The 13,711-nt window shown below is 36.2% G+C and overlaps 1 protein-coding gene across 3 annotated transcripts in view; it reads left to right on the forward strand.

Annotated features, from left to right (window-relative positions):
• Positions 1–13,711, forward strand: part of PLOD2 (procollagen-lysine,2-oxoglutarate 5-dioxygenase 2) — a 117,429-nt gene that overhangs the window by 93,672 nt on the left and 10,046 nt on the right. For all 3 annotated transcript variants that reach the window (XM_037843164.1, XM_037843172.1, XM_037843173.1), the window contains 2 exons: positions 10,909–11,034; positions 13,461–13,602. In XM_037843164.1, coding sequence (XP_037699092.1) covers positions 10,909–11,034; positions 13,461–13,602 — 268 coding nt within the window. The remainder of the gene's footprint in view (positions 1–10,908; positions 11,035–13,460; positions 13,603–13,711) is intronic.

Raw genomic sequence — 13,711 nt, forward strand, 5'->3', positions numbered from 1 at the left:
TAATTCATAAAACCCAGTGGAATTCCTTTTCTTGAATTTGCAGTATTTATTTCCTCTTAATTTGACTTAAATGCCATAATGTGTAATGCACAAATACTTTTTAAAATACAGTTTCACTGACATGTATTCACATACCCTACAACCATCCACAGTGTACAATGAATTATTCACAGTACCAACATATAGTTGTGCATTCATCACCAGAATCAATTTTTGAAAATTTTTCTTACTCCAAAAAAAAAAAAATTAAAAATAAAAGTAAAAAAGAACACCCAAAACATTCCATCCCTCCCATCCAACCCTATTTTTCATTTAGTTTTTCTCCCCATTTTCCTACTCTACCATCCATACACTGGACAAAGGGAGTGTGTGCCACGAGGTTGTTACAATCAAACATTCACACCATGTAAACTACAGTCATCTCCAAGAATCAAGGCTACTGGATTGCAGTTCGACAGTTTCAAGTATTTCCTTTGAGCTATTCCAATACACTAAAAACTAAAAAGGGGTATCTATATAACACATAAGAATGCCCTCCAGAGTGACTCTCAACTCCATTTGAAATCTCTCAGCCACTGAATTTGTTTTGTTTCATTTCACTTCCCCCTTTTGGTCAAAAAGATTTTGTCAATCCCATGATGCTGTGTCCAGGCTCATGCCCAGCAGTCATGTCCCATGTTGCCAGGGAGATTTATACCCCTGGGAGACAAGTCCCACATAGGGAGTAGGGCAGTGAGTTCAACTGTCTGATGGGCTTAGCTAGAGAGAGAAAGCCACATCTGAGCAACAAAGAAGTTCTCTGGGGTAGAGTTAGGCACAATTATAGGTAGGCCTCTCCTTTGCAGTAACAACCTCATAATGGCAAGCCCCAAGATCGAGGGCTCATCCTACCAAACTGTCAGTCCTCAGTGTTTGCGAGAACACCAGTAACAACCCAGGTGGGGAAGTCCAACATTTCTGCATTCTTCTGAAGTTCCCCGGGGGTCCCTGCAAATATATCCTCATTCTCTGCCCAGATTACTTTGGGTTGTATCAGAATTTCACAATAAATTGTACAAACCTACCAGATCTTACTTCCTATTTAAAGTTCCATGTAATTATGGTGCTTGAATAAATTGACCATACAAGTTAAATTATTTAGTGCACTACAGAAAATATAGATCCTGCACCAAATATATATCTCTTCCCTTGGTCTCACACAGAAATTGAAGTCTTAAAACACAGTCAATATTGTCCTTTATTCTTTGGTCTGATTTGTCTTAGTCCTAACCAGACTGCTTCATTCATATATCTAATTGAGGTCTGAACTCTTTTTCAGCTTTTCTAACAGTTGCTGTATGAGGTAATACTGACATTCATAGCTGCCAAGCTGTAGCTCTGAGTTTCAGGTGTCACACAGATACCCAAAGTTCTGGAGACCAACCAGGTTATACACAAAGAGCTCAGCATCTTGGAATTTAGAGGTAACCATTACAACTCAGAAATAGATATGGCTGCTTTAAGGGCTTACAATCTAGAAATTGTTACAATAAGCCTTCCCCTGAAAAGCTGTGTTCTAAGATTCAATTCTCAGAGTTACACATTATGGTTAGTCCATATTAGTGAGGCATTATAATGTTTGTCTTTTCATTTCTGGTGTACTTCACTCAAAATGCTATCTTCAAGATCCATTCACCTAGTTGTGTGTCTCACAGCTTCATTCCTTCTTGCAGCTGCTGAATATTCTATTGTATGCATATACCACAGTTCAGCTTTCTGTTCATCAGTTGATGTACCCGTAGGCCACTTCCACCCATTGCAAATCATGAATACTGCGGCCATAAACACTAGTGCGCTAATGTCCATTCATGTCCAGGCTCTCAGATCTTCCAAGTATATACCCCATAATGAGGTTGCAGGACCTTATGGCACCCACATACTTAGCTTCTTGTGGAACCACCACACTGTCCTCCAGATAGGTTACTGCATTCTACTTCCCCACCAATGGTAATTAGGTACATCCCTCTCTCCATGTTTTCTCCAGCACTTGTATCTCTCTGTTTATATTTTTTCCCTACAATTTTATAGAGTTATATTCACATACCATACAATCATCCACAGTGTACAATCAGTTCACAGTGTCATCATATAGTTGTGCATTCATCGTCACAATTTGCACTTGAACATGTTCATTACTTCAAAAAAATTTTTGAAAGAATAATAAAAAAGATAAAAAAATTAAAATACCACACAATACCATATAATAATAAGGTCAGACAATAATACCACTACCAAGAATCCCATATCCCTCCCTTACATCCCCCTCTCATGGACGTTTAGCTTTGTTATATTGCCTTTGTTACATTTAATGGGAGCATATTATTAATGTTACTGTTAACCATAGACTCCAGTTTGCTTTGATTATATTTTTCCCCAATACCTTTCCTTTTCCAACACCTTTCAGGGTTGCCATTCATTTGTTCTCCCACATGTAACGATATGTTTATATTTGTACATTTAGTCACCATCACTGACCAATCTAGGTTTCACTAAGTTATACAGTATCTGTCTTCATCATCTATCTTTCCTTCTGGTATCATACTTGCCCCTAGCATTCCTCTTTCAGCTTTACTCACAGACATCTTTGTTCAGTGTACTTACAATATTGTGCTACCATCACACAGTATTATATGATAACAAATATAATATATAATATAATACTATCCATTTCTGTATCTATACAATCAGTGTTGATGAATAGTCTGTACTTTTTCAACATCAAATGCCTGATCTCTACCTCCTTTCTACCTGCTGACAACCTGTGTTCTCAGATTTTGACTCTCGAAGTTTTTTCATCATTGTTAGTTCATATTGATGAGACCATACAGTGTTTGTCCTTTTGTTTCTGGCTAACTTCACTCAACATAACGTCCTTAAGGTTCAACCACGTTATTAAATTTTCTGTGTCTTTGTTCTGTCTTACAGCTGCATAATGTTTCATCATGTGTATATACCACAGTTTATTTATCCACTGGTCCGTTGATGGACAATTAGGCTGATTCCATCTCTTGGCTATCGTGAATTATGCTGCTATAAACATTGTTTTAAAAATGTCCATTCGTGTCTTAGATTTCCGTTCCTCTGAGTATATACCTAGTAATGGAATAGCTGGGTCATACGGCACATCTCAACTTAGCTTCTTGAGGAACCACCACACTGTCTTCCAGAGTGGTTGCACCATTCTACATTCCCAACAACAGTGAATAAGTGTGCCTCTTTCTCGACATCCTCTCCAGCACTTGTAATTTTATGTTTTATTGATTATGGCCATTCTGGTAGGTGTGAGACGATATCTCGTTGTGGTTTTGATTTGCATTTCCCTAATAGCCAGTGAAGTTGAGCATCATTTCATTTATTTTGAGCCATACTACACCCTCTTCCTCTTCAGAAAAGTGCCCACTTTTTAACTGGGTTGTTTGTCTTTTCTGTGGTTGAGTTGTAGGATCTCTTTATATATTCTGGATATTAAACCCTTATCTGATATGTGGTTTCCAAGTATTGTCTCCCATAGCGAAGGCTGCCTTTTTTACTTTTCTGACAAAGTCCTTTAATGTACAAAAGTATTTAATTTTGAAGAGATCCCGTATTTCTATTTTTTCTTTCATTGCTTGCACTTTAGGTGTAAGGTCTAGGAAACCACCTCCTATCACAAAATCTTTAAGATATTTCCCTACATTTTCTACTACAAGTCTTATGGTCTTAGTGCTAATGTTTAGGTCTTTGATCCATCATGAGTTAGTTTTTGTATAATGTGTGAGATAGGAGTCCTCTTTCATTGCTTTGGAAATGGATATCCAATTCTCTGAACACCATTTATTGAAGAGGCTTCTCTGTCCCAGTTGCTTTAGCTTGTCTGCTTTATCAAAGATCAATTGTCCGTAGATGAGAGGGTCTACTTCTGACCACTCAGTTCAATTCCATTGGTTGGTATATCTGTCTTTATGCCACTACCATGCTGTTTTGACCACTGTAGCTTTGTAGCATGCTTCAAAGTCAGGTAGTGTGAGACCTCCCACTTCAATCATCTTTCTCAGGATATTTTTGGCTATTCAGGGCACCCTGCCCTTCCTAATAAATTTGATTATTGGTTTTTCTATCTTTGCAAAGTAAGTTGTTGGAATTTTAATTGGTTTTGCTTTGAATCTATAAATCAGTCTAGGTAGAATTGCTATCTTAACTATATTTAGTCTTCCAATCCATGAACACAGTATGCTCTTCCATTTTTTTAGGTCCTGATTGATTTCTTTTAGCAGTTTCATGTAGTTTTCTCTGTATAGGTCTTCTGTGGACTTGGTTAAGTTTATTCCTAAATACTTGATTCTTTTGGTTGCTTTTGTAACTGGAATTTTTTTTCTTGATTTCCTCCTCCTGTTGCTCATTATTTGTGTATAGGGACACTACTGAGTTTTGCATGTTGATCTTGTAGTCTGCCACTTTGCTATATTCATTGATTAGCTCTAGTAGCTTTGCTGTAGATTTTTCTGGATTTTCTACAGATAGGATCATGTCATCTGCAAACAGTGAAAGTTTTACTTCTTCCTCTCCAATTTGGATGCCTTTTATTTCTTTTTCTTGCCTAATTGCTCTAGCTAGAACTTCCAGCACAATGTTAAATAATAGTGGGCATCCCTGTCTTGTTCCTAATCTTAGGGGGAAAGCTTTCTGTCTGTCCACATTGACTATGGTGGCAGCTGTGGGTTTTTCATGTATTGCCTTTATCATATTGAGAAAGTCCCCTTCTAATCCTATCCTTTGAAGTGTTTACATCAAGAAGGAAGTTGAATTTTGTCAAATGCCTTTTCTACTTTGATTGAGATGATCATGTGGTTCTTCCACTTTGATTTATTGATGTGGTGTATTGCATTAATTGATTTTCTTGTGTTGAATCAGCTTTATGTAGCTGGAATAAATCTCTCTTGTTCATGGTGTATAAGTCTATCAGTGTGCTGCTGGATATGATTTGTGAGTATTTTGTTGAAGATTTTTGCATCTATATTCATTGAAGAGACTGGTCTATAATCTTCTTTTCTTTTAGCATCTTTGTCTTGCTTTGGTATTGGGTTGATGTTGGCTTCATAGAATGAGTTAGGTAGTTTTCCCTCCTCTTCAATTTTTTTGGAAGAGTTTGAGCAGGATTGGTACTAATTCTTTCTTAAATGCTTGGTAGAGTCACATGAGAAGCCATCTGGCCCTGGGCTTTTCTGTATTGGGAGCTTCTTGATGACTGACTCAATCTTTTTACTTGTGATTGGTTTGTTGAGGTTGTCTATTTCTTTGCAAGTCAATGTTGGTTGTTCATGATTTTCTAGGAAGTTGTCCTTTCATCTAAGTTGCCCAGTTTATTAGCATATAGTTGCTTGCGGTATCCTCTCATTATCAAATTTATTACTGGGGATCAGTATTTATGTTCCCTTTCCCATTTCTGGCTGTGCTTATTTGCATCTGCTCTTTTTTTTTTTTTAAGCCTAGGTAAGGGTCCATTATTTTATTGATTTTCTCAAAGAACCTACTTCTGGTTTTATTTAGTCTCTCTTTTGTTTCCTGTTCTCAATTTCATTTATTTCTGCCCTAATTTTTGTTATTTCTTTCCTTCTGTTTGCTTTGGGGTTAGTCTGCTATTCTTTCTCTAGTTTCTCCAGGTGACCAGTTAATCCCTCATTTTTTTCTCTTTCTCTAATATAGGTATTTAGGGCAATAAATATTCCTTTCAGCACTGCTTTTTCTGCACCCCATAAATTTTGATATGTTGTGTTTTGATTTTCATTTTTCCTCAAAGTATTTGCTAATTTATCTCGTAATTTCTTCCTTTACCCATTGGTTGCTTATGAGTGTGTTATTTAGCCTCCATATATTTCTGAATTTTCTGACCTTCTGCCTGTTATTGATTCCAACTTCATTACAGTATGATCCAAGGAGGTGTTTTGTATATCAATTTTTTATTAAATTGGTTGAGTCTTGTTTTATGATCCAACATGTGGTCTATCCTAGAGAATGATCCATGAGCACTTGAGAAGAATGTGTATCCTGTTGTTGTGGGGTGTAGTATTCTATAAATATCTGTAAAGTCTAGTTCATTTATCGTACAATTCAACATCTGTTTCCTTGTTGATCCTCTGTCCAGATGTTCTATCTGTTGATCATGTGGTGTATAGAAGTCTCCAACAATCTTTGTAGAGGTATCTACTTCTCCTTTCAATGTTGTCCATGTTTGCCTCATGCATTTTGGGCACTCTGTCTTGGTGCATAAATATTTATGATTGTTATGTTTTCTTGATGAATTGTCCCTTTTATTAATAAATATGGTGTCCTTCTTTGTCTCTGTTAATTGTTTTACATTTGAAGTTTAATTTGTCTGATATTAATATAGCTACTCCTGCTGTTTTTCTGGTTGTTGTTTGTGTAAAATATCTTTTACCAATCTTTCCCTTTCAGCCTAGATTTATCATTGTGTCTAAAGTGAGTTTCTTGTAGATAGCTTATAGATGGGTCTTGTTTTTTAATCCATTCTGCCAGTCTGCATCTTTTTATTGGAGAGTTTAATCCATTAACATTTAGTGTTATTACTCTAAGGGCAGTACTTTCTTCTACCATTTTATCTTTTGGCTTTTATATGCCATATCTTATTTTTTTTCTCTCCTTTTACCCTTCCTGGTACACTTGTCCAAACCTTTCTCTCCTGTTTTTTCCTATCAGCCTGTAGCACTCCCTTTATTATTTCTTGGAGCACAGGTCTCTTATTCACAAACTCTCTCAGTGTCTGTTTGTCTGAAAATATTTTGATCTCATCCCCATTTTTGAAAGACAGTTTTGCCGGAAATAAAATTCTTGGCTGGCAATTTTTCTCTTTCAGTATTTTAAATATATCATTCCACTGCCTTCTTGCCTCCATGGTTTCTGCTGAGAAATCTGTACATAGTTTTACCCTGCTTCCCTTATATGTGATGGATTCCTTTTCTCTTGCCGCTTTCAGAATTCTCTCTGTCTTTGACATTGTACAATCTAATCGGTAAGTGTCTTGGAGTAGATTTATTTGGGTCTATTCTGTTTGGGGTACACTACACTTCTTGAATATGTAATTGTATGTCTGTCATAAGAGATGGGAAATTTTCAGTGATTATTTCTTCTGTTATCATTTCTGACCCCTTTCCCTTCTCTTTCCTTCTGGGACACCCATAACACATATATATATTCATGTGCTTCATGTTGTCATTCAGTTCCCTAAGACCCTGCTCATATTTTTCCATTCTTTTCCCTATCTGTTCCTTTGTGTGTAAGATTTCAGATGTCCTGTTTTCTAGTTCACTTATCCTTTCTTCTGCCTCTTCAAATCTGGTGTTGTAAGTCTCCATTGTGTTTTTTATCTCTTCTGTTGTGCCTTCCATTCCCATAAATTTTGCCATGTATTTTTTCAAACTTTTGAGTTCCTCCTTATGTTTGCCCAATTTCTTCTTTATATCCTTCATCTCTTTTGTCTTATCCTCCCTCAGCTCATTAATTTGATTTTTGAATTGATTTAGCATGTTTGTTTGAACATCTTTAATTAGTTTCAATTCCTGTATCTCAGTTGAGGTGTTAGTTTGTTCCTTAGGTTGCTCCATATTTTTGTGTTTTCTAGTATGGCTCATTATTTTCAGCTGTCTAGGCATCTGATTTTCTTGATTAATTTATTCTGGAGTTCATTTTCCCTCTTTTACCTATGGTTTTCTTGTTGGTTGGCTTTGTTCTCTGTCTGTTCCTTGGTGTGCAGTTCAACTTATTCAGACCTCCTACCTAGCTTCTGTTTAGTTGATCAGAACTTTTCACCACTTGTTTTTCTGGTTCTTGCCCTGCCTCTATGTAACCTTTTTTGTGAGAGGGTATCCCCAGATATGATCAACCCCAATCAGATTTCCCCTGTCCAGAGAGGCCCAGGTCTCAGGAAGAGGGTATGAAATTTCCCTGAGAACGAGATTCCTCAAGTTGTTAGACCCTCCTGTGAAACCTCTAGACTCTGTGCTTTTCCTATCCTGTCCAGCAGGTGGTGCTTGTCAGCTTGCAGCTCCCCACCAGTGTAAAGAGATGCCACAGGTGCCTTTAAGTCTTTGCAGACCCTGTCCCTGCCAGGGGCATAGCTGATTCAAGCTGGTTTCTGTTTTCCAGACCCCGGGGTCTGAGTTCTCTGAAGGAGGGTGGCCACTTGAGCTGGGCCCGATGACCCCCCCTCCTTGTCTTCTTTGTCTCTCAGACCTATCTTAGCTCTGCCCCTGCCTGGATCCAGGGGCCAATTTGCAAATACCTAAGGCTTTCTGTAATGAGCTACTTAGAATAGTTGTTTCGAAAAAACAAAAACCCTTATCTCTCACCTGAGTAGTTCCTCTCAGACAACTTTAATTCTTAATTCTGCTCTTTCCCCGGGCAGTGCTGAAGCAGAATCTCTGATGAGCTGTTGAAAAGTAAAAAGATAAAGAGTTGGAGAGCAAGAAAGAAAAAAAAAAAAAGGCTTTTCAGAGCAGGGCACCAGCAGGTTTATAAGCCAGAGCTGGATTTGGTAACTGTCTCCATGTGCCCCTCTCTCTCTGACCCCAGCCCTTCTCTAGTACTCTGAACACCTCCAACTCCAAAAGTTTCCATTTTTTTGTTGTTATTAATGTCAGCCCAGCCTCCTCTCTGTCAGAGGGATTCCTCCCAGCTCCTTTGGTGCCCAAGGCTGGTTTATCTGTACTTGGAGCCTTTATTCAGCAGTCTAAATTTGATAATTAATTCTGCAGCTGGTGCTGGGTTGAGCTCCTCTCCTTGCTCCCAGAACAGATTTTTTCTTTTTCCTTTGAGAACCAGCTCCAAGATAGTTGGCTATGCTAGGTGGGGAAGAGGGGAGTCCGGTGGAGGGGAAGCCCCCTGGCCAGGAAAACTTAGTTTATCGCTGCGATCTCAGCTGTTTCACCCATTTCACATTGATGGATATTGTGTGACTCATCACAGAAGTTCCTGGAGCGGCTGTTCCATACAGTTCCTGGCTGTTTACCAGCTGCCCTAGAGGAGCAACTAGATTGTGCCATCTTGCCCCACCTCTCCGCACATATGCTTTTAATAATATTTAGATGTTTTTATTTTATGGCTATTTTAGGTATTTATTAGTTATTCTCTTAGTAATTATTTAATGAATCCATTCTATGTCTTTATAACATCCCCCTTTAATATTAACTAACATTTTAGCACTTATAAGAAGTAAAATTTTTCTTATACATAATGCCTTCTAGGGGCCTTGGACCCTTGGAGAGTCTTTAATGCCCAATGTATAGCTCCTGTTCTATTGATTTCTGTTCATTATCAAAAGTTTATGTTCATTTGCTATCTTTGACTCTTGCTTCTCTATACAACCATGTAGCTTCCGTAAGACATTAATATAAACAAAAAATTTTGTGAGATTTAATAGACTCAACTGAGGGTTAGAGAAGCCAGGAGATGGGTCTCTTCTTAGGTGCTTGGTTTATCAATGTCTCATCAGCAGTCTTCCCCCTCGCCGCTTCCCATGTCTACTGTTCATTGCCTTACTCCAAATTTTACTCCTTTACTTAAATAATGCAGTTTATTGTCCCCCAGCTGCTATACTTACATTTCCAAATCCTGAAACATTGAGGGATACAGCAGATGGGTTTTGGTTTTCCAAATTTGTTGACCCAACCCTCTTTAGGAGGTAACTGGGATTATACGATTTAAATTTTTTTCTGTACTAGATGTTTGATCTTGTCAGTTATTGACATTTAATTACCATTCCCTAAATTAGTACAATAAGCGGATTCTAATTTATGTTATTTTCAATATTGTAGTTTTCTTAACAAAACAAAATATAATGGTTTCTGCTTAATAATATTTCATTTTAAAAGGAACCAGGAAAAAGAAAACCAAACTCTTATTTTGTACAATGTGTTTTACCTGTTTTGTTTCATTTTTCTCTGTGTAAAAGAAAAAGGGCCTAGCTGATGTTCACAAGATTGGGGCCTTGTGAAATAGGTTTCTTGTGGAGAATGATTCATGTACATCTTCCTGGAGGAGATGTGTGAGCTTTCCTTAACAATTGTATGGCACTGTGACAGTTCACTTATTAGAAGTAATTCTAGAGAGAACTCAGATTTTGTTTTCTCAGTTGGAAAGTATAAATAAATTATAAATTAGGTTTCCCTAAGGAGAAACCTGGCGTGTTTTGAATTTGTAACATGTGCTGGTCTCAAAGGGACCACTTTCCTGGGAAGTAGTGAGACAGAAATATGGCAGTTACCCTCTATTTTCTAAATAAATAAAGGCCAAGAAAAATGTTCATGTTGTCAGGGCTACCTTATTGTAATCACAACCCATTTTAAAAGTCATAAAAATATGTAAATATATGTCAGAGTGATTTAGAATTTAATTTTAGGAAAACCAGCCTATTTAGAAATGTCTTAGCTATCTTCATTCATTATTTTTTTTAAACTCAACACTTATTTATTGGATTACTTAATGTATCAGGAGCTATTCTGTCTGTCCGAAGGCAATGGAAATATTTGATTTCATTTGGTATAGTTTCTGAAATACTTGAATTAATATAGAATTAAACAATTAAGGTAGTTTTACTTTTTTTGGATGTAAGTAAGGTACTTTTTAGTCATTTTAAAATTTTCATTAGCATTTAAAATTTTTTTCCTTTATTCTTTTTAAGAAATACATGTGAAAGCAGTGTATTCATTTAAGAAAAGGTATTGGGAAGAATTGCCTCTTTTACTGTTTTTTGGTACAACTAACATGTATGTTAAATTGATTTTATTGTGTTAGGTATTATTCTAAGCTCAAAACACATAATTCTGTGTTAATTAAAAAATAAGCTATTACGTAGATATTTTTTCTCTCTTTGTTTAGAAAGATCATTGCTCCTCTTGTAACTCGTCATGGAAAGCTGTGGTCCAACTTCTGGGGAGCATTGAGTCCTGATGGATACTATGCTCGATCTGAAGATTATGTGGATATTGTTCAAGGGAATAGAATGTAAGTTACTTGATGGAATTTCTTGATGTAAAATACCAGAGTCTACAGATGTGGTCCTCTTAATATTAACTGAAAAACAATTTTTATTATTTTATTATACTTTATGTTTGAAGGAAGTGTGAGAATCTGAAGACCTTTGGGATCCTGGAATACTAGTGTAATATTGATATAAATTTTTTTAAATTGTTTTTAAAGTTCTCATTCTTCAAATTAGCAAACTCATTGTGGTGGGAGATACCAGCAGACAAAATATGGTTATCATGGGTTGCCATCTTTTTGCTGGTAGAGTAGTAATACCCTTTAGTTAAAAAGTTTGGAAAGGGAGTTCAGCTATAATTAGTGACAGAATGAAGTTTGTTTTGACAACTTTTAAAAATTATAACAAGTAAACAATAACAGCACCACAGCCAAAACCCTCCAGTTTTCCTTATTGTGTGTGTTCTGCAGTAGTGAAATAGCTAATATTCTGGTTTAAAGAACAGCTTCTTCACCAATATCTGGTTTCCATTTCTAGAATTTGAAGAGAATATACTTGGTACAAAATGTGTGCATGATTGATATTTATTACAGAGACAACAGCTGATATTTGTGAACTAAAAAACAATCAGAGTTGAAATCATTTTGCTAAGGTAACATAAGAGAGGAATGCCATTCTTTTTTTCATATACATGATGTACCAGAGAATGTGTCTTTAAGTGCTTTGCCTTCATTCTCAGATATGCCAACCCAATTAAAAAAGGGAAACATTTTTATGATTACAAATATTATAAAATAAATTCATAAATTACAAAAAAAATTACATGCTTCTCTTTGAAGAGTTAAGTGGTGGAAAGATGTTTTGTTTGTCAGAGAAGTAATAGCTATAGAAAGCTTAAATTTGAATGATTAAAAATGATAAAGGGTTTTGTTGGTTGCTGTTCAGCATGAGCTGAGAAAACACTATTGTGATCATAGTCTGTTGTTTCAAAGTATTTTATATTGGTTCTAGGATGACTTTAGACTACATGCCTGTTGTTGTCTGTGGGTAGCAGAAAAAAGGGTTCAGGGTTCACCAAACCAGAATAGTGAATTCATGTTTCATTTAAGTTGCTGTAGGCACACGTCATTTTCTGTCATTGTTGTCTAATGTATGAGAAAAAGAATCTGGTAAACTCTTTGATCTAGTCAATACAAGATTATGCCTCATGACCAAAGGCTACATGAAGGAAAGATGTGTGTGTTTGTGTGTGTGTGTATAAAATTTATATACAATTTTCCCTTCAAAATTGAAACACTGTGCACTTTTTCTGAATTCAACTGGCACATTGTATTCTTTTTAAGGCCAATTCCATTGAGACTGGTCCAGTACGACAAAATGATATCATATTCCTTTAAATGTCTAACTTCTTTTCCCTGGTCAAGATTTTCCCTTTCTGTTCTCAAAAGTAACAGGCACAGCCCTTGAGGAAAAACTTTTCCTATGCTGATTATTAGGAAGTGAGTCATGTTCAGAGGGAGGATGTAGGTGTGGGAAAGAGTGAAGGACAAAAGAAACCATGTCTCTCCAGACTCATGTACTTCCAGCTGTATTTCTTTACACTTTCTTTTTCTACAAAGGATTTAAGGTAGCCTAACAAGTTTGAAGGGAATATATTTTAGGAAAATTTTAGGCTATATTCAGTGGTGTGTGGGAAAAATATCTAAAAACTAGCTCTCAGGGGTGGGGGAAGGTACTCTGATTTGTAGTGTTTGCCAATTTCTGTGGTGTAAATACTTCTCCCATGCCCAATTTCAGGCTTATGATGTGAGGTCAGTGAACATGGGCTTCAGAAGAGATGCCAAAAATCAGCTCCCAGGAGCTAGTGTGAGCCAACTCTAGCACACCAATGACTCTATTCTATTATTTTTGCTATCAAACTGCTCAATCTTAAATGGAAACACATGCTGTACAGCAGAATATTATACTCTAACTGCCACAACTAATGGAAGGATGACAGCCAAAATGCCAAACAGAACTCAATCCTAAATTGTTATCTAGAGAGAGTGATTAGTCTCCTAAATCTCATAAAAATGTGGTGCATACCAATTAATCACATAAACTGAAGGTTAACTTTCATAAATTACATGTGCACATTTTATGAAAGTAAATCAGAACACATATAAATATAAATATGTTAATCACAGGTGGTAATTCAGAATATTAGCAGCTACCTTTGGAACAATTACAAGTGATTATAAAATCAGTTATGCATATGTATATACAAACACATACACACACACACATATATATATATATATATATATACACACCAAATATCATTAAATGTATTTGTGCAATTGAATTCAAATATATATATATGGAAAATTTTTAAAGCATATATGAAATGTATTTTTAAAACTTAAAGCTTTTTTTCTGTTTCTATTTTGGAAAATCTCTTTACTTTCAGAGGGCTATGGAATGTCCCATACATTGCTAATGTGTACTTAATTAAAGGAGAGACACTCAGATCCGAAATGAATGAAAGAAACTATTTTGTCCGTGATAAATTGGATCCTGATATGGCTCTTTGCCGAAATGCTAGAGAAATGGTAAGGTTAACAATGATGGATTGCTTAAATATTCTTATGACATGGCTTGCTTTACCAGTTGGTGTGTCATTGTGTTTTGATGTCCTTTTACTTTCCAACTTGGAAGTAC

Source organism: Choloepus didactylus, chromosome 1 (assembly GCF_015220235.1).
Source record: "Choloepus didactylus isolate mChoDid1 chromosome 1, mChoDid1.pri, whole genome shotgun sequence".
Classification (NCBI taxonomy): Eukaryota; Metazoa; Chordata; class Mammalia; order Pilosa; family Megalonychidae; genus Choloepus; species Choloepus didactylus.